Below are 20,140 nucleotides of genomic sequence, written 5' to 3'. Positions count from 1 at the left end.
TGATTTATTTCACTTGCTTTGGCAATGTAAACATATGTTTCCCATGCCAATAAAGCCCCTTAAATTAAATTGAATTGAAAGAGATACTTAGTGGAAAAGGCTACCTTTTATGAATGGGTCCATTGAAGGTGGGGTCATACTGAGCAGGTTCCCCTGAAAAGAAAAGGCAGTGAGATAATGGGTCAATAACAGAATTGAAATATCTTTTCTGAAGGTATTTACAATGACTTAACACAAACACCTGATAGCAGTGTGTGATGTTAGTTCCTTGTTTACACATTACACAGATCGAATACATAGGGAAAACATCTCTCGGTAATGGCAATTTGCATTGATATTCAAAAGAGCTCCACTGTGCGTAAGAGTCTATGGAGAGAATTACGTGCCTGTGAGTTTGAGGGTTTGTTGGGGGGGGGGGGGGGGGGGGGGGTTTGCTATGCAGCGAGAGTGGCCTTTGTTAGTATGCAACTCATTGAGTTGATGAGCAACAGTCTTCAGCTTGAGAAGGAGGAAATGTAGCAAAAACAATAAGACCTTGACACATCTTTATAGGTCAAACAATCTGTACATACACTGGAGAGTTTTGGTGGTGATGACTGGGTTGATGATGATGATTGGGTTACGGGAATTACATTGCTAAGAGTCACTTTCTGGAACACTAGGGCAACTCTTAAGAGTTGGCCAATGGAGAAAAATAGAGAGCAAGATATGGTGAAAGAGAACTATTAAGATATGCATCTTTCATCATTCCTCTCTTTTAATCTCTACATTGCGTAAGTCAATGTGTTTATGGCAAATTTGACAGTTTACGCACCCTGAAAAGTAAGGTAGCCTTAAACTAAAAAGAAGGGGCAGTATGTGATAAGGGAGATTTGAATTGAATTTGAATTCAAAGATGGAGGGACTAGGCTCAAAGCAGAGCAGTGACTTTTGAAAGGGATCTCCCAAAAATATTCCATCAGACATTTTCCACTGAAACAACTAGGGCCGGGACAAAACCAGTATTGCTTTGCACGTTAGTATCGTGGCAAGGAACTAAAACACGAAACAGCCCTAATGTTGGTAACAAAGATCATTATGTTGTCATCCAGAGTCACATTTATTTATAGGGCTCCCGAGTGGCGCAGCGGTCTAAAGCACTGCATCTCAGTGCTAGAGGCGTCACTACAGACCCTGGTTCGAATCCAGGCTGTATCACAACCGGCCGCGATTGGGAGTCCCATAGGGCGGTGCACAATTGGCCCAGCGTCGTCCGGGTTATGGTTTGGCCGGGGTAGCCGTCATTGTAAATAAGAATTTGTTCTTAACTGACTTGCCTAGTTAAATGTTTTATTTTAAAATATTTATTTTCCAAGCTATAGCACACAATATTGCACATTCAGCAGGTATTTATGTTCATGTTTTCATTTTTGCAATGGAAAAATTATTATTACGATACTGATATCGTCAAAGCCCTACTCAAAAAATTGACAACATTCCCCTTATCACAGTAAGCAATTAGCTTTGTTTGGTTTATATTCTACTTAGCAAGCCAAACATTTCTAAGAGATGTTTTGCTTGGTCTCATGGGCTCCTCACAATAAACCAATCAAAATCCCAGAATAAAATGCCTTCATAAAATGACAAATTAAAGATACAGCACCTGTTGAATCTTGCACTTCTGTCCATGGAATATGCAGTTGAGCATGCCGTTTTTTTTCTTCATTTCAATTAGGCTACTATAGGATAAAGTATCAGGCCAAGTCTAGTTGGACATTACACTCTTCACTGATTGGAAGCAAGCAAAGCACTCATGTCAACAATGAAGTCAGCATCTATGGCTTAGAGTTAGTGAATTTGCATTACAATGTAGGCCTGTTCATTAGGTCCATGGCCTACAATGTCTCACACTGCGGTAAAATCTAAAAATCCCTAAATATCAAATAAATGAATCATGCTTAATTTACTTTTAATATATTCTCTATCAACTATTATCGGACGAAACCTTTACATCCTATATACCTACTAATCCTGTTTTATGGGAGCTCAATGTTTTAGTAACAACTTCCCAGAGATTAGTGAAAACTGAAGCTTTGTAGTGAGTATACAATAAAAGGTATAGGATATTGACAATCATACTGTTTGTTTTGCGGCTACTAAGTACAAGGCCTACTGTATGAAAGATTTAGACTGAGGCATGCAGTTGGCTTCCAACTGACAGAATACACATAACCATAAACATCTAATAGAATATTCAATATAGCATCCACTGCATTTTCAGCTAAGCCTTGTACACGGAGTGAAAGTCAGAGAAACTCGATTTGCTTGCCCCCAAACAAAGAAACCTGTTCCTCTGCCTCATTGCCGGCTGTAAATGAATATCAGATTACAGTAGAATATAAGGCTGTCTGTTTAGGGCAAATCACAACCTGGAAACTGACTGGCAGTGACCCTTTCCTGATGTCGTGTTTATACTCCCTGCTTTTTACCACCGTCTGATCACATAAAGAATAGAAATGTCTGGAGCCTACAAAACTTGAACCTCAGACGTAAGGGCATTTTTACTAGTACTAAAGGCTCAAACAATGCGTGTGTCTGTAGGTGATTTCAATTCATTTGGCTTGACTTTGGATAGAGTGGTGACGTAAAAGAAGGATACATTTTTTGGGGTCCAATTTAGAGCCTGACAGGTATATCGGTTCACTAATATTATAGTCAGATATTGGCCTTTCACCATTATACTCAGTATCGGCAGATAATTCCACAGAACCAATATTCAATAAATAGGATGAAAAAAGGGAATCTCATGCTTATCTGAACATTTGCGGGCATTTTCATGATGGCATTATTGTCACAATGTAAGAAATCAACATCTGAAGCATATTTCTTGGACAGTTGCTCTTTGGGATGACAATTTATGAGAACTCTGTGGAAAAATTACACTTTAATTTCCCCTCTGTAAAACAGTATATTGGCAGATACTTTTGTATATATAGTGTATGTGGACACCCTTTCACATTAGTGGATTCAGCTATTTAAGCGACACCCGTTGCTGACAGGTGTATGAAAATTGAGCACACCGCCATGCAATCTCCATAGACAAACATTGGCAGTAGAATAGCCTTTCTGAAGAGCTCAGTGACTTTCTACGTGGCACCGTCATAGGATGCCATCTTTCCAACAAGTCAGGTTGTAAAATGTCTGCCCTGCTAGAGCTGCCCTGGTCAAATGTAAGTGCTGTAATTGCCATGTGGAAACGTCTAGGAGCAACAATGGCTCAGCCGCTAAGTGGTAGTCCACACAAGCTCACAGAACAGGGCCGCCTAGTGCTGAAGCGCATAGCGCAAAATCGGCTGTCCTCGGTTGCAACACTCACTACCGAGTTCCAAACTACCTCTGGAAGCAACGTCAGCACAATAACTGTTCGTCAGGAGCTTCATGAAATGGGTTTCCATGGCCGAGCAGCCGCACACAACCCTAAGATCATGCACAATGCCAATCGTCGGCTGGAGTGGTGTAAAGCTCGCCACCATCGAACTCTGAAGCAGTGGAAGCGTGTTCTCTGGAGTGATGAATCACGCTTCCCCATTTGGAAGTCTGACGGACAAATCTGGGTTTGGCGGATGCCAGGAGAACGCTACCTGCCCCAATACATAGCGCTGGGGCTGTTATTCATGGTTCGGGATAGGCCCCTTCGTTCGAGTGACAGGAAATCTTAATGCTACAGCATACAATGACATTCTAGATGATTCTGTGCTTCCAACTTCCAAACATTTTCCTGTCTCAGCATGACAATGCCCCAGCGCACAAAGCGAGGTCCATACAGAAATGGTTTGTCGAGATTGGTGTGGAAGAACTTGACTGGCCTACACAGAGCCCTGACCTCAACCCCATCAAACACCTTTGGGATGAATTGGAACGCCGACTGCGAGCCAGGCCTAATCGCCCAACTTCACTAATGCTCGTGGCTGAATGGAAGCAAATCCCCGCAGCAATGTTCCAACATCTAGTGAAAAGCCTTCCCAGAAGAGTGAAGGCTGTTATAGCAGCAAAGGGAGGACCAACTCCATATTAATGCCCATGATTCTGGCAGGTGTCCACATACCGATAAACACTATATGACCAAAAGTAAGTTGTGTCCCCCCCAAGAAACGGAATCAGTGTCGGACCCCCAAAAAAACATATTGGACGGACTCTAGTCCAATTAGAGATACTGATGTATGGGTTATGATGTGGCGTTGTGATTATTTTTTGGGAGGGTATATTAGACCGCATAGTTAGTTAGTTGTGTGCATGTATGTGCGTGTGTGTGTGCACGTGCGCGCATACCAGTGCCTATGAGGAAACAGTGCATTGGGCTGTCAAGGCCAGCATAAGTCAACCAATTAAGTGATGATGTTTTACTGTGAGATTTAAGGTAGGCCTACACGCACCCCACCCTCTTCTAATGCAGAAATGGAGGCTTGAGGAAAGGATGTAGGGCGGCCCAGCCCCCGAAGTGACTCTTATCAACTGTTTGCAAGGATTCCTCTGTGTCGTCTTAGGAATTCAACATTCTCTGTGTTGATCTCACCAACCCTCATTGTCACAGCTCTGGGTTCATTCATTTTACAATGCAATTAAATATCTGCCTTTAATATAGACAATTCTCATGACCATTCCTTGATCTCAGTCAGCTAAAGGCATAATACTCGATTGCACGTGGTTTAACCGTAGTCTCTGGCATATTGCTGTATTATTTTATGGAGTCAGATAATTCATTTGATGGGCTAATTGCTTAATCTTATCACATGCGAGGCATATAAAATATGCATACATATTAGGGCTAACCCCATTCAGTTGACTGGGTCAATAAGCTGTTGGTTGACCGAGATTTATTTAGTCGAGCAGTTGCAAAAAATATATATATATCTCATAGTGTACAAGACACCTGTCTGATTTGCGCTGAGTGGACTGATCCATTGTGGAGGCCGTGGGGATGGCACAGTCCATCAGATTAAGACATGTGCTACTGAAATTATATATGGTTAGACAATGGTGCAACAATAACAAAAATTATATATTTTATAACAAATGCGTTTTCTCCCGCGTTGGATAGCGGTCGCTGTCCATGGTTCTGAAACAAATCAGTGTGCTGTTGAATTGGCGCCTTTTCCTAGACCATGTTGCTATGTGCATAATAGCAAAGTTAACTAGCATATTGGTGTTGAGAACAATGTGTGGAGGAAGCAGCAGAATGAGATGAGAAAACAGCCCTTGCCTTATTGTCTAAGAAAAGTGAGGAAACCCGTACTTAATTAGGTCTATAATCAATAGCCTAACTGTTAAATGTGCCTGGCTTTATAAATCATCAATACAGCTACAGAAATAAGACAGATCCTGCTTCTGTTGCCTGTTTGAGGGTTTGTTTAATAGCCAACTGATTTCGTGAGCACCAAGCCTCACACAACATGTCAAGTAAACGATTTCAACAAATCCGGCTGAATTTAATTTTTGCTTTGCTGTAATAAAGGCTTTACACTTTTGTTCATTATAACAACCAGATTTATTATTATTTATTTAGTGTTTACACTGTTCCAAATTGTGGTGAACAACAACAACAACAACATTAGTAGGCTTAGTATAGCAGCCTTGCATAACCACCATCGAGCTGTATGCCTAACACCATGCCCAAACCGGACACGTTGTGTGTGTGCGAGCATTGAAAAATAAATGTACACATACAGTGAGGGAAAAAAGTATTTGATCCCCTGCTGATTTTGTACATTTGCCCACTGACAAGGAAATTATCAGTCTATAATTTTAATGGTAGGTTTATTTGAACAGTGAGAGACAGAATAACAACAAAAAAATCCAGAAAAACGCATGTCATAAAATGATTAGCATTTTAATGAAGGAAATAAGTATTTGACCCCCTCTCAGAAAGATTTCTGGCTCCCAGGTGTCTTTTATACAGGTAACGAGCTGAGATTAGGAGCACACTCTTAAAGGGAGTGCTCCTAATCTCAGTTTGTTACCTGTATAAAAGACACCTGTCCACAGAAGCAATAAATCAGATTCCAAACTCTCCACCATGGCCAAGATCCAAAGAGCTCTCTAAGGGTGTCAGGGACAAGATTGTAGACCTACACAAGGCTGGAATGGGCTATAAGACCATCGCCAAGCAGCTTGGTGAGAAGGTGAGTTGGTGCGATTATTCACAAATGGAAGAAACACAAAATAACATTTTCTCTGACCATTGGAACATTCTATTTTAATCTATATAGCAACTGTTTGGCACACATAATATGCATGCAGTGCTTGCTCCTTACCTTTTTCTTGATCTCCAGTATTTTCCACAACTAGTCACATTTATTTCACACATCTGACTTTCCCTTTACCTCCTGAGCAATGTGTAAACATTGCCCCGTTTCAAGTTTGTCACGTCCTCTGCATCTATTTTGCTGTTACGGTGTTGAGTTTGTTATAACCAAGTTATTGATGTGATTATGATATGCTATAGGAACAGCCTGCCCGCTCATTAGGCAGCCGCCTATAGCGGCAGATTGACCAGGGCGGCATTTTCTGAGCTAAACTGACCAAGACGCACTTCCAACAACACATAAATCCTCACATAATTCTGCTCAAAAACAATTACAATTTATTTCAATCAGTGGCATATTGGGGCTGATGCTGGCCTTTGATAAGCATTTCCCACTTTGTCAAAGGCAGGCCCACAAAATATTTTGCTTGTCCATTCCCAACGCGCCTCTCCAGGGTGCTGTTGGAGAGATGCATCTCTGCACTGCTCCACCAACGTTCAGTCAAAAAATGTACATAAATCATGTAGCAGATATAGGATACGGTAGAGTATGTAGACTTTTCTGAAGACTACAGGCTGGAGATAAAATGTATGATAGATTTTTACATCATGCAGGTTTCTCCGATCAAATAGCCTAACCTAAATGGCGCTCAATCAAATAAAAAAATTTGCCGTCATGTTAGCAAAGCAACATATCCTAAAAACAGGACAGGTCAAAGTAAAATGGACATTACGGAATGGACAATCACAACTGCTGTCCAGGAGTTTCACCCCATTGTCATAATCAGTGGTTTCACATTTGTATCTGTACATTTTTGACAAGCTGATCATAGTGAAAAATAAAATACTTCAGCATTTCCTGCTGTTTAAACACATTGCAAATAGGCTCGCGATAACTCCTGATAAAGTTGGATAGCTGATATTCAAGGCTTAAATAGCCAAATTGATTAGTCATTGGAATCAGGACTAATAAAGCCAATGCAATAGCCTGTTTTACAAACGGTGGGCCTACCACATGGATGGGCATTCATAAAATTCCATTGCGGGCTAACATGGTATCGGCTTGAGGGGGGATATACATGGCTGTGACATTAACTGTAAGTACGAGCAGACTTCTTTTGGACGTCTTTTTTTGGTCCTGTCCGGATGTAATTTTTTTGTGTTTTACGAACGGTAGGCTTACCACATAAGCCTACCGTTCGGTAAGATGGCGCCGACAGAGAGGGTCGCCTCGCTTCCAGTATTTCGTTTTTTTATGTATTATTTCTTACATTGTTAGCCCAGAAAATCTTAAGTGTTATTACATACAGCCGGGAAGAACTATTAGATATCAGAGCGACGTCAACTTATCAACATTACGACCAGGAATACAACTTTCCCGAAGCAGATCCTTTGTTCGCACCACCACCCAGGGCATTTGATCTGATCCTAGAGGCTGACCCAAAACAACGTCGCCACAGAAGAGGTAGACGGAGCGGCCTCCTGGTCAGACTTTGGAGGCGTGCACACTACCCACCGCGTCCAAGTATATTACTCGTCAATGTCCAGTCTCTAGAAAACAAGGTAGACGAAACTAGGGCAAGGATTGCTTTCCAGAGAGACATCAGGGATTGTAACATACTCTGTTTCACGGAAACATGGCTCTCTCGGGATATGCTGTCAGAGTTGGTACAGCCACCTGGATTCTTTGCGTCGTGCCTACAGAAATAAACATTACTCTGGGAAGAAGAAGGGCGGGGGTGTATGCTTCATGATTATAGACTCATGGTGTGATCGTAACATACAGAAACTCAAGTACTTTTGTTCACCTGATCTAGAATTCCTCACAATCAAATGCCGACCATATTATCTCCCAAGAGAATTCTCGTCAGTTATTGTCACAGCCATGTATATCCCCCCTCAAGCCGATACCATGACGGCCCTCAAGAAACTTCACTGGACTCTATGTAAACTGGAAACCATATATCCTGAGGCTGCATTTATTGTCGCTAGGGATTTTAACAAAGCAAATTTGAGAACAAGGCTACCTAAATTCTATCAGCATATTGATTGTAGCACTCGTGCGGGCAATACACTGGATCACTGCTACTCTAACTTCCGCAATGCATACAAGGCCCTCCCCCTCCCTCTCTTCGGCAAATCTGACCAGGACTCCATTTTTCTCCTCCTGTCCTATAGGTAGAAACTCAAACAGGATGTACCAGTGACGAGAACTATTCAACGCTGGTCTGACCAATCGGAATCCACGCTTCAAAACTGTTTTGATCACGCAGACTGGGAAATGTCCCAGGCAGCCTCAGAGAATAATATTTATTTATACGCTGATTCGGTGAGTGAGTTTACAAGGAAGCGCATTGGAGATGTTGTACCCACTGTGACTATTAAAACCTACCCTAACCAGAATCCGTGAATAGATGGCGGCATTCGCGCAAAACTGAAAGCGTGAACCACATCTCCACTTCGCTGATCCTCAACACTGGGGCCCCACAAAGGTGCGTGCTCAGAATTTGTGCTTTGATTTCATTTTAGATGGGCATTCATAAAATTCAATTTCAGGCAACACTTGTAGGCTACACCTCTATAAGCATGGAACAACGCCGACACTTTTTGGATGTGTTTTTTTGGTGCAAATCTGAACCACTCATAGATATCTTTGTTTGGTTCAGATTTTGTCCATTCTAGAGTAGCCTTGATTGGTCCTAACATAGATGTCTTTAAATGACTTCTTTTCAACTTTCAATCAGAACCAAATCTGAATTTTTAACATCAGGAAAAAAAGTATTTTCAACTTCCATTCAGAACCGAAAATGAACCTGATTTCAAAATCTGGAAAATATATTTTAAATATACGGAAAATACATTTTCACCTTTCATTCGGAACCTTTATTTATGCTTTGGACCACTGCGTCCGAGTGGTGCATCGGTCTAAGGCACTGCATCTCAGTGCTAGAGGTGTCACTACAGACCCTGGTTCGATTCCAGGCTGTATCACAACCGGCCGTGATTCGGAGTCCCATAGGGTGGGGCACAATTGGCCCAGCGTCGTCTGGGTTAGGGTTTGGCCATGGTAGGCCGTCATTGTAAATAAGAATTTGTTCTCAACTGACTTGCCTAGTTAAATAAAATAAAATATTTAAAAAAAAAATAGAACTTCAACTTCCTTTTAAATAAGTATTTTAGATGTCTTTTCAACATAATTTTGCTTACTGGGCCCATTCTAGTTTTGTCCCGTCCGAATCTGCCATGTCAGTAATGTTTACATGGCAGGAGAGTAACAATTCCATCCAGAATAACCTATTGTTTTTTGGTGAACTCCAAGGTCCTCTGATAATACTAGTCCCGTGCGAATTGACACCCCTGTGTTTTGAGTTTGACATGTGTTGCTTGCACTTTGCGCAAGAAAACAATAACTGATTCAATAAATGTAACAAACTCCTGTGCATAAGCTATACAGTTGAAGTCGGAAGTTTACATACACTTAGGTTGGAGACATTAAAACTCGTTTTTCAACCACTCCACAAATTTCTTGTTAACAAACTATAGTTTTGGCAAGTCGGTTAGGACATCTACTTTGTGCATGACACAAGTAATTTTTCCAACAATTGTTTACAGACTGATTATTTCACTGTACCACAATCCCAGTGGGTCAGAAGTTGGCATATACTAAGTTGATTGTGCCTTTAAACAGCTTGGAAAATTCCAGAAAATGATGTCATGGCTTTAGAAGCTTCTGATAGGCTAATTGACATCATTTGAGTCAATTGGAGGTGTACCTGTGGATGTATTTCAAGGCCTACCTTCAAACTCAGTGTCTCTTTGCTTGACATCATGAGAAAATCAAAAGAAAATCAGCCAAGACCTCAGAAAAAAAAATGGTAGACCTCCATAAGTCTGGTTCATCCTTGGGAGCAATTTCCAAATGCCTGAAGGTACCACGTTCATCTGTATAAACAATAGTACGCAAGTATAAACACCATGGGACCACGCAGCCGTCATACCGCTTAGGAAGGAGACACGTTCTGTCTCCTAGAGATGAGCGTACTTTGGTGAGAAAAGTGCAAATCAATCCCAGAACAACAGCAAAGGACCTTGTGAAGATGCTGGAGGAAACAGGTACAGAATAATCTATATCTACAGTAAAACGAGTCCTATAAATCGACAGAACCTGAAAGGCTGCTCAGCAAGGAAGCAGCCACTGCTCCAAAACCGCCATAAAAAAGCCAGACTACGGTTTGCAACTGCACATGGGGACAAAGATCGTACTTTTTGTAGAAATGTCCTCCGGTCTGATGAAACAAATTGAACTGTTTGGCCATAATGACCATTGTTATGTTTGGAGGAAAAAGGGGGAGGCTTGCAAGCTGAAGAACACCATCCCAACCGTGAAGCACGGGGTGGCAGCATCATGTTGTGGGGATGCTTTGCTGCAGGAGGGACTGGTGCACTTCACAAAATAGATGGCATCATGAGGCAGGAAAATTATGTGGATATATTGAAGCAACATCTCAAGACATCAGTCAGGAAGTTAAAGCTTGGTCGCAAATGGGTCTTCCAAATGGACAATGACCCCAAGCATACTTCCAAAGTTGTGGCAAAATGGCTTAAGGACAACAAAGTCAAGGTATTGGAGTGGCCATCACAAAGCCCTGACCTCAATTCCATGGAAATTTGTGGGCAGGACTGAAAAAGCGTGTGCAAGCAAGGAGGCCTACAAACCTGACCCAGTAACACTAGCTCTGTCAGGAGGAAGGGGCCAAATTTCACCCAACTTATTGTGGGAAGCTTGTGGAAGGCTACCCGAAACATTTGACCCAAATTAAACAATTTAAAGGCAACGCTACCAAATACTAATTGAGTGCATGTAAACATCTGACCCACTGGGAATGTGATAAAATAAATAAAAGCTGAAATAAATCATTTTCTCTATTATTATTCTGACATATCACATTATTAAAATAAAGTGGTGATTCTAACTGACCTAAGACAAGGAATTTTTACTAGGATTAAATGTCAGGAATTGTGAAAAACTGAGTTTAAATGTATTTGGCTAAGGTGTATGTAAACTTCTGACTTCAACTGTATATGCATGCGATGCATACATGTGTCACGTAAAGAGAGCAAGGGTTGAGGGAAAAGGGAAATTTCTTCCTAAACAAATGAGGGATTTCGGTAATAGCCAGTCAGAAATTGATGTAATTATGTTGCAGCTTCAGCAACATGGACAGCGCGACAAACACTTTGATAAACACTGATGTTCTGTGGTGATCGCTGCAGCAGGGAGGAGAGAGAGACCACGGGTGCTTGTCAGACACTCGCTGTCTTTTTTTGTTTTTAACACATGCGCAGCAAGTCTGAGCCTGGCCTAGCACAGTCAAATAAATTGCTGGTGTGACTCCCTCTAGTCATTTGTGGGTCTTAATTATTCAGTCAAACTATGTGCTTAAAGCCTCAGACAAGCTCAGTGAATATAGTTCATTTGATTAAAACACAGAGGATGTCAATATTGTGTCAGACTTGCCTAGTTAAATAAAGGTTAAATAAAAAGAAATAAATATATTGATTGTAGCACTTGTGCGGGCAATACACTGGATCACTAACTTCCGCGATGTGTATAAGACCCTCCCTTCGGCAAATCTGACCACGACTCCATTTTGCTCCTCCCGTCCTATAGGTAGAATTGGTCTAAATAACTGAGGACTCTTTGTGGACCAAGATTTTTTTGGGTCGGGGACAGCCCTAATATAAACTCAGCAAAAAAAGAAACGTCCCTTTTTCAGGACCCTGTCTTGCAAAGATCATTCGTAAAAATCCAAATAACTTCACAGATCTTCATTGTAAAGGGTTTAAACACTGTTTGCCATGCTTGTTCAAATGAGCCATGAACAACTAATGAACATGCACCTGTGGAACGATCGTTTAGACACTAACAGCTTACAGACGGTAGGCAATTAAGGTCACAGTTATGAAAACTTAGGACACTAGAGGCCTTTCTACGGACTCTGAAAAACAACAAAAGAAAAATGCTCAGGGTCCCTGCTCATTTGTGTGAACGTGCCTTAGGCATGCTGCAAGGAGGCATGAGGACTGCAGATGTGGCCAGGGCAATACATTTTAATGTCCATACTGTGAGACGCCTAAGACAGCGCTACAGTGAGACAGGGCGGACAGCTGATCGTCCTCGCAGTGGCAGACCACGTGTAACAACACCTGCACAGGATCCGTACATCACACCTGCGGGACAGGTACAGGATGGCAACAACAACTGCCCGAGTTACACCAGGAACGCACAATCCCTCCATTAGTGCTCAGACTGTCCACAATATGCTGAGAGGCTGGACTGAGGGCTTGTAGGCCTGTGGTAAGGCAGGTCCTCACCAGACATCACCGGCAACAACATCGCCTATGGACACAAAACTACCGTCGCTGGACCAGACAGGATTGGCAAAAAGTGCTCTTCAGTGACGAGCCGCGGTTTTGTCTCACCAGGGGTGAATGTCGGATTCGCGTTTATCGTCGAAGGAATGAGCATTACACCGAGGCCTGTACTCTGGAGCGGGATCGATTTGGAGGTGGAGGGTCCACCATGGTCTGGGGCGGTGTGTCACAGCATCATCGGACTGAGCTTATTGTCATTGCAGGCAATCTCAACGCTGTATGTTACAGGGAAGACATCCTCCTCCCTCACATGGTACCCTTCCTGCAGGCTCATCCTGACATGACCCTCCAGCATGACAGTGCCACCAGCCATACTCTTCATTCTGTGCGTGATTTCCTGCAAGACAGGAATGTCAGTGTTCTGCCATGGCCAGCGAAGAGCCCGGATCCCAATCCCATTAATCACGTCTGGGACCTGTTGGATCGGAGGGTGAGGGCAAGGGCCATTTTCCCCAGAAATGTCTGGGAACTTGCACGTGCCTTGGTGGAAGAGTGGGGTAACATCTCACAGCAAGAACTGGCAAATCTGGTGTAGTCCATGAGGAGATGCACTGCAGTACTTAATGCAGCTGGTTGACACACCAGATAGTGACTGTTACTTTTGATTTTGACCCCCCCCCCCCCCCCCCCTTTGTTCAGGGACACATTATTCCATTTCTGTTAGTCACATGTCTGTGGAACTTGTTCAGTTTATGTCTCAGTTGTTGAATCTTGTTATGTTCATACAAATATTTACACATGTTAAGTTTGCTGAAAATAAACCCAGTTGACAGTGCGAGGACGTTTCTTTTTTGCTGAGTTTAGTTTTGATGTCTCACTATTATACTACAACGTAGAAAATAGTAAAAATAAAGAAAAACCCAGGAATGAGTAGGTGTCCAAACTTGACTTGTACTGTATATGCATAAAATAATGCTTGTTTAATGTCAGTATTTCCTTGTAAATTAAGCTTTATGCCTTCTATGTGAATTCCTTCATTTTACAATGAAATTAAATATCTGCCTTTGATATGGAAAAATCTCATAACCCTGATCAGCTAAACACATAATATTTGATTAACCATAGGATCTGGCATATTGCTGTATTATCTTTTGGAGTCAGATAATTCATTTAATGGGCTAATTGCTTAGATCGCATGTGAGGTCTATATAATATGCATACATATCAAATATGTATCCCACTACAAGGATATACAGTAGCTAGCCTCATCTTCCATCACCCATTCCTTCTCTCAGTTCACTACTTTGTGGAGATGTAGATAAATATTAGCTTACTAATAAATAATTATAACCTGATGGCGCCTCTAAAAAATAGATGACACAGGTGACCTCAGAGACATGTTGTTGTTCTAACAGTATCTCACATGAACAAAAACCAGACTAGGTCCAGCACCTTGGCGACAGCATTTGTAACTACAGTGGGGCAAAAAAGTATTTAGTCAGCCACCAATTGTGCAAGATCTCCCACTTAAAAAGATGAGAGGCCTGTAATTTTCATCATAGGTACACGTCAACTATGACAGACAAAATGAGAAATAAAATCCAGAAAATCACAGTGTAGGATTTTTTAATGAATTTATTTGCAAATTATGGTGGAAAAATAAGTATTTGGTCACCTACAAACAAGCAAGATTTCTGGCTCTCACAGACCTGTAACTTCTTCTTTAAGAGGCTCCTCTGTCCTCCACTCATTACCTGTATTAATGGCACCTGTTTGAACTTGTTATCAGTATAAAAAGACACCTGTCCACAACCTCAAACAGTCACACTCCAAACTCCACTATGGCCAAGACCAAAGAGCTGTCAAAGGACACCAGAAACAAAATTGTAGACCTGCACCAGGCTGGGAAGACTGAATCTGCAATAGGTAAGCAGCTTGGTTTGAAGAAATCAACTGTGGGAGCAATTATTAGGAAATGGAAGACATACAAGACCACTGATCATCTCCCTCGATCTGGGGCTCCACGCAAGATCTCACCCCGTGGGGTCAAAATGATCACAAGAATGGTGAGCAAAAATCCCAGAAGCACACAGGGAGACCTAGTGAATGACCTGCAGAGAGCTGGGACCAAAGTAACAAAGCCTACCATCAGTAACACACTACGCCGCCAGGGACTCAAATCCTGCAGTGCCAGACGTGTCACCCTGCTTAAGCCAGTACATGTCCAGGCCCGTCTGAAGTTTGCTAGAGAGCATTTGGATGATCCAGAAGAGGATTGGGAGAATGTCATATGGTCAGATGAAACCAAAATATAACTTTTTGGTAAAAACTCAACTCGTCGTGTTTGGAGGACAAAGAATGCTGAGTTGCATCCAAAGAACACCATACCTACTGTGAATCCAGGCACTTGTCATCTCCCGTCTGGATTACTGCAACTCGCTGTTGGCTGGGCTCCCTGCCTGTGCCATTAAACCCCTACAACTCATCCAGAACGCCGCAGCCCGTCTGGTGTTCAACCTTCCCAAGTTCTCTCACATCACCCCGCTCCTCCGCTCTCTCCACTGGCTTCCAGTTGAAGCTCGCATCCGCTACAAGACCATGGTGATTGCCTACGGAGCCGTGAAGGGAACGGCACCTCCATACCTTCAGGCTCTGATCAGGCCCTACACCCACTGCGTTCATCCACCTCTGGCCTGCTGGCCCCCCTAGCTCTGAGGAAGCACAGTTCCCGCTCAGCCCAGTCAAAACTGTTCGCTGCTCTGGCACCCCAATGGTGGAACAAGCTCCCTCACGACGCCAGGACAGCGGAGTCAATCACCACCTTCCGGAGACACCTGAAACCCCACCTCTTTAAGGAATACCTAGGATAGGATAAAGTAATCCTTCTAACCCCCCCCCCCCCCCTTAAAAGATTTAGATGCACTATTGTAAAGTGGTTGTTCCACTGGATATCATAAGGTGAATGCACCAATTTGTAAGTCGCTCTGGATAAGAGCGTCTGCTAAATGACTTAAATGTAAATGTAATGTAAATGTAAGCATGGGGGTGGAAACATCATGCTTTGGGGCTGTTTTTCTGCAAAGGGACCAGGACGACTGATCCGTGTAAAGGAAAGAATGAATGGGGCCATGTATCGTGAGATTTTGAGTGAAAACCTCCTTCCATCAGCAAGGGCATTGAAGATGAAATGTGGCTGGGTCTTTCAGCATGACAATGATCCCAAACACACCACCCGGGCAACGAAGGAGTGGCTTCGTAAGAAGCATTTCAAGGTCCTGGAGTGGCCTAGCCAGTCTCCAGATCTCAACCCCATAGAAAATCTTTGGAGGGAGTTGAAACTCCGTGTTGCCCAGTGATAGCCCCAAAACATCACTGCTCTAGAGGAGATCTGCATGGAGGAATGGGCCAAAATACCAGCAACAGTGTGTGAAAACCTTGTGAAGACTTACAGAAAACATTTTGACCTGTGTCATTGCCAACAAAGGGTATATAAAAGTATTGAGATAAACTTTTGTTATTCACCAAATACTTATTTTCCACCATAATTTGCAAATAAATTCATTAAAAATCCCTACAATGTGATTTTCTGGAGAATTTTTTTAAATAATTTTGTCTGTCATAGTTGAAGTGTACTTATGATGAAAATTACAGGCCTCTCTCATCTTTTTAAGTGGGAGAACTTGCACAATTGGTGGCTGACTAAATACTTTTTTGCCCCACTACATTGCTAAAAGCAGCAGAAGTGTTCAAACTAGTGTGGTCTTTGTGTAGTTGAATCATTTCCTTTCAAACTTGGTTCTCCAATGTTCTTTGCTCTTAGGCCTGGCTCACCTCACACTAATGACTGGTCAATGATTAGCAGGCCATTATTGTAGGCTTTTCAGTATTAACCACACAGTCTAAAGCAGGGGTGTCAAACATAGCAAACAGGATGGACAGACTGGACACTGGGACCTTTACTTATCCAAGAGGCAGCTGAATTTACATGGAGTGGCTTTTTGAATACCAGGGTCTAAGATACATTTTGCCTCTGAGACATTTTGTGGATATGGGCCCTGGCCTTTACTTTGGTTTACCTGCTGTTCATTTACCCATGACTTGTATTTTCCTGTCTCCTCTTCTGCTCTTGCTCTCTACACAAACTTAATTTGTTTACACAAGCATCCCTGTACTGTATCAAAACTCCCAGACTGTCAATAGAGTCCATTCATCTCGTACAAACAACTGGATTATGTCCCAAATGGCCCTATGGGTCCTGGTCAAAAGCAGTACACTATAAAGGGAAAAGGGTGCAATTTGGGATACAACCCCTTGAGTAAGGTGGACAGGTAATAAGACACAAGAAGGCAGTGAGCCTTTATACACAGGCACACCCAGAGATGGACATATGTAAAACATGGTTCTGTAGGAACACAACTCACAGAAGACTGACAGAGAATGAATGCCTCACAACAAAACAGATTTTTCATACAATAAATATTCAAACTTCCTCTATATTTCCCCATTTAATGCAAAAACCTACATGAAAGCATTGGCATGCCATAGAATATCAGTGCCCTTCCGTTGTATTCAGCTGAGTTTGAAAGTTGACGTGATGTAGCCTGTAATGTTTACTGAAAATTGATTTTATATCACAGATTGAAATGTAAAATTCGAAGTGATTTTTTTGCTGCATTTATTTATAAATAATATATTTCGTTTAAAATATTAAATAACCAAATACATATGATTGATGTAGTATTTTTGTAAAATAAATCAATATATTTGCATTTTGAATGTCACTAAAACAATTATTAACTTTGCCTCTAACTACATACTGTATATATGTACATCTTGAATATTAAGCAATCGACAATGTCACAAATTGTTATTAGGCTAACGTTACTCAGATATGCGGACATCGGCTAAAGACCCAAATGTCACACCTCTGGAGAGGTAAGCCTAATAGGGGTCACCACTCATAAGGAACTGGAAAAACGCAAATAGGCTAGGCTAGTGACAAATAAACAAACAAAAAATAATTGAACAAAAATATGACACAGAATATGACACTATTCTGTGAGGTTAGAAAAATACTAATCCAGCTAATGTAACGGGCGATGTGAAATGAACTCACCATATTCCGACGACTCCGAGTTCTCTTCCTTCTGGTTTTTACCCATTTTCTATCCTTTCCTCCACCTCTACTAGTTTATAATCGTCTAAAAGGCCAGGTAAATCAAGTCGAAGTTAAATAATAAAAACAAAAGTATAAAACAACGTTTTAAAGAGGTGTTACCTACACTTAATGCACATAAAAAGCAAACTTGCGTTGAAAAATCTTTCTCCCTCGAGCTCCAGTCACTAGGGTTGTGACATCACGAACGCACCTGTTGTGTGACGCGCACCTGTAGGCACGCGCGGTGTAGCATTTCCGCCTCTTTGACCTCCCTTTACTAAATGCCCTCGGCTATTTGATGGGCCTGCATGTAGTAAATTAAATTACTTTTTTTTCTGATTATTTGGCTGTATGCCTAAATAATATATTTATATTTAAAATACCTGAACAAACACTCTGATGACATTTCAGTTGAAAATGATCAAATTGTGTATGATAATGTTTGAGACATACAGTGGCAAGAAAAAGTATGTGAGCCCTTTAACAGCCAAGTAGTAGCTGTTCTTTAATTGGATTTCTGTATAAATTGGTCGTAAAATTAGATCTGATCTTCATCTATGTCACAACAACAAACACAGTCTGCCTCAACTAATAACACACAAATTGTATGTTTCTTGTCTATATTGAATACATCATTTAAACATACACAGTGTAGGTTGGAAAAAGTATGTGAAACCCCATGGCTAATGACTTCTCTAAAAGCTATTTGGAGTCAGGAGTCAGCTAACCTGGAGTACAATCAATGAGACAAGATTAGAGATGTTGGTTAGAACTGCCCTGCCCTATAAAAAACACACAAAGTTTGAGTTTGCTATTCACAAGAAGCATTGCCTGGGTCTCAGAAGACCCAAGATTAAGAATTGTTGACATGCATAAAGCTGGAAAGGGTTACAAAGGTATCTCTAAAAGCCTTGATGTTCATCAGTCCACGGTAAGACAAATTGTCTATAAATGGAGAAAGTAGAGTACTGTTGCTACTCATCTTTGCAGTCATCTGCAAAGATGACTGCAAAAGCACAGCGCAGAATGCTCAGTGAGGTTAAGAAGAATCTTAGTGTCAGCTAAAGACTTGAAGAAATTTCTGGAACATGCCAACATCTCTGTTGATGAGTCTGCGATATGTAAAACACTTAACGAGAATGGTGTTCATGGGAGGACACCATGGAAGAAGCCACTGCTGTCCAAAAAAACCATTGCTGCACGTCTGAAGTTCGCAAAAGAGCATCTGGATGTTCCACAGCGCTACTGGCAAAATATTCTGTGGAAAGATTAAACTATGTTAAGTTGTTTGGAAGGAACACAATACACCATGTGTGGAGAATAAAAAGGCACAGCACACCAACATCAAAACCTCATCCCAACTGTAAAGTATGGTGAAGGGAACATCATGGTTTGGAGCTTCTTTGCTGCCTCAGGAACAGGACAGCTTGCTCTCGGACGGAAAAATGAATTCCCAAGTTTATCAAGACATTTTGCAGGAGAATGTAAGGCTATCTGTCCACCAATTGAAGCTCAACAGAAGTTGGGTGACGCAACAGGACAACAACTCACAACACAGAAGTAAATCAACAGAATGGAAAATACGTTCTTCTGGAGTGGCCCAGTCAGAGTACTGACTTCAACCCGATTGAGATGCTGTGGCATGACCTCAAGAGAGCGATTCACACCAGACAGCCCAAGAATATTTCTGAACTGAAACAGTTTTGCAAAGAGGAATGGTCCAAAATTCCTCCTGACCGTTGTGCAGGTCTGATCCACAACTACAGAAAACGTTTGGTTGAGGTTATTGCTGCCAAAGTAGGGTCAACCAGTTATTAAAACCCATGGTTCACATACTTTTCCCACCCTGCACTGTGAATGTTTACAAGGTGTGTTCAATAAAGACATGAAAACATATTGGTTGTTATTAGCTGAAGCAGACTGTGTTTGGTCATAAAATTTGATCTGATCTTAATCTAAGTCACAACAGACAATTTGAGAAAGTCCAACCAATTCCAAAGGGTTCACATTTCTTGCCACTGTACATAGACAAATACAAACATTTTATTTTGATTTTTGAGGGAGTGACTTTTCCTACCATCACACTAAGAGCCCTTCCTTATTGCTTTGGAAATGTTAAATGTCTCACCCATGTTCTTCAGTTCACCACAACATGAAACCTGGCACAACCCAACCAGATAGTGATTAACATAAGTCAATGTGACAGTCTTCTTTTTCCGTCAGTATTACTGAATGTTATAAAAGCAGAGTTCATGCTCCCTTTCCCATCATGAGTTGTAGAAGACAGCAATAACCATGAATCGGGCCTGGGGAAGGAAAGCGTGTTG

The 20,140-nt window shown here is 41.7% G+C and overlaps 1 protein-coding gene across 1 annotated transcript in view; it reads right to left on the bottom strand.

Annotated features, from left to right (window-relative positions):
• The window catches only part of LOC106588512 (choline transporter-like protein 4), a 43,790-nt gene extending 25,732 nt beyond the window's left edge, over positions 1 to 18,058 (bottom strand). Inside the window, exons 1-2 of the mRNA XM_045709587.2 lie at positions 17,772 to 18,058; positions 105 to 153 (exon numbers count right to left, since the gene is read on the bottom strand). Coding sequence (XP_045565543.1) covers positions 105 to 153; positions 17,772 to 17,817 — 95 coding nt within the window. The 5' untranslated portion in view covers positions 17,818 to 18,058. The remainder of the gene's footprint in view (positions 1 to 104; positions 154 to 17,771) is intronic.
• Positions 18,059 to 20,140: the final 2,082 nt, after the last annotated feature.

This window comes from Salmo salar, chromosome 27, assembly GCF_965601325.2.
Source record: "Salmo salar chromosome 27, fSalSal1, whole genome shotgun sequence".
NCBI lineage: Eukaryota > Metazoa > Chordata > Actinopteri > Salmoniformes > Salmonidae > Salmo > Salmo salar.
The sequence above is the reverse complement of the archived record's forward strand: the minus strand, read 5'-3'. Positions and strand labels throughout refer to the sequence as shown.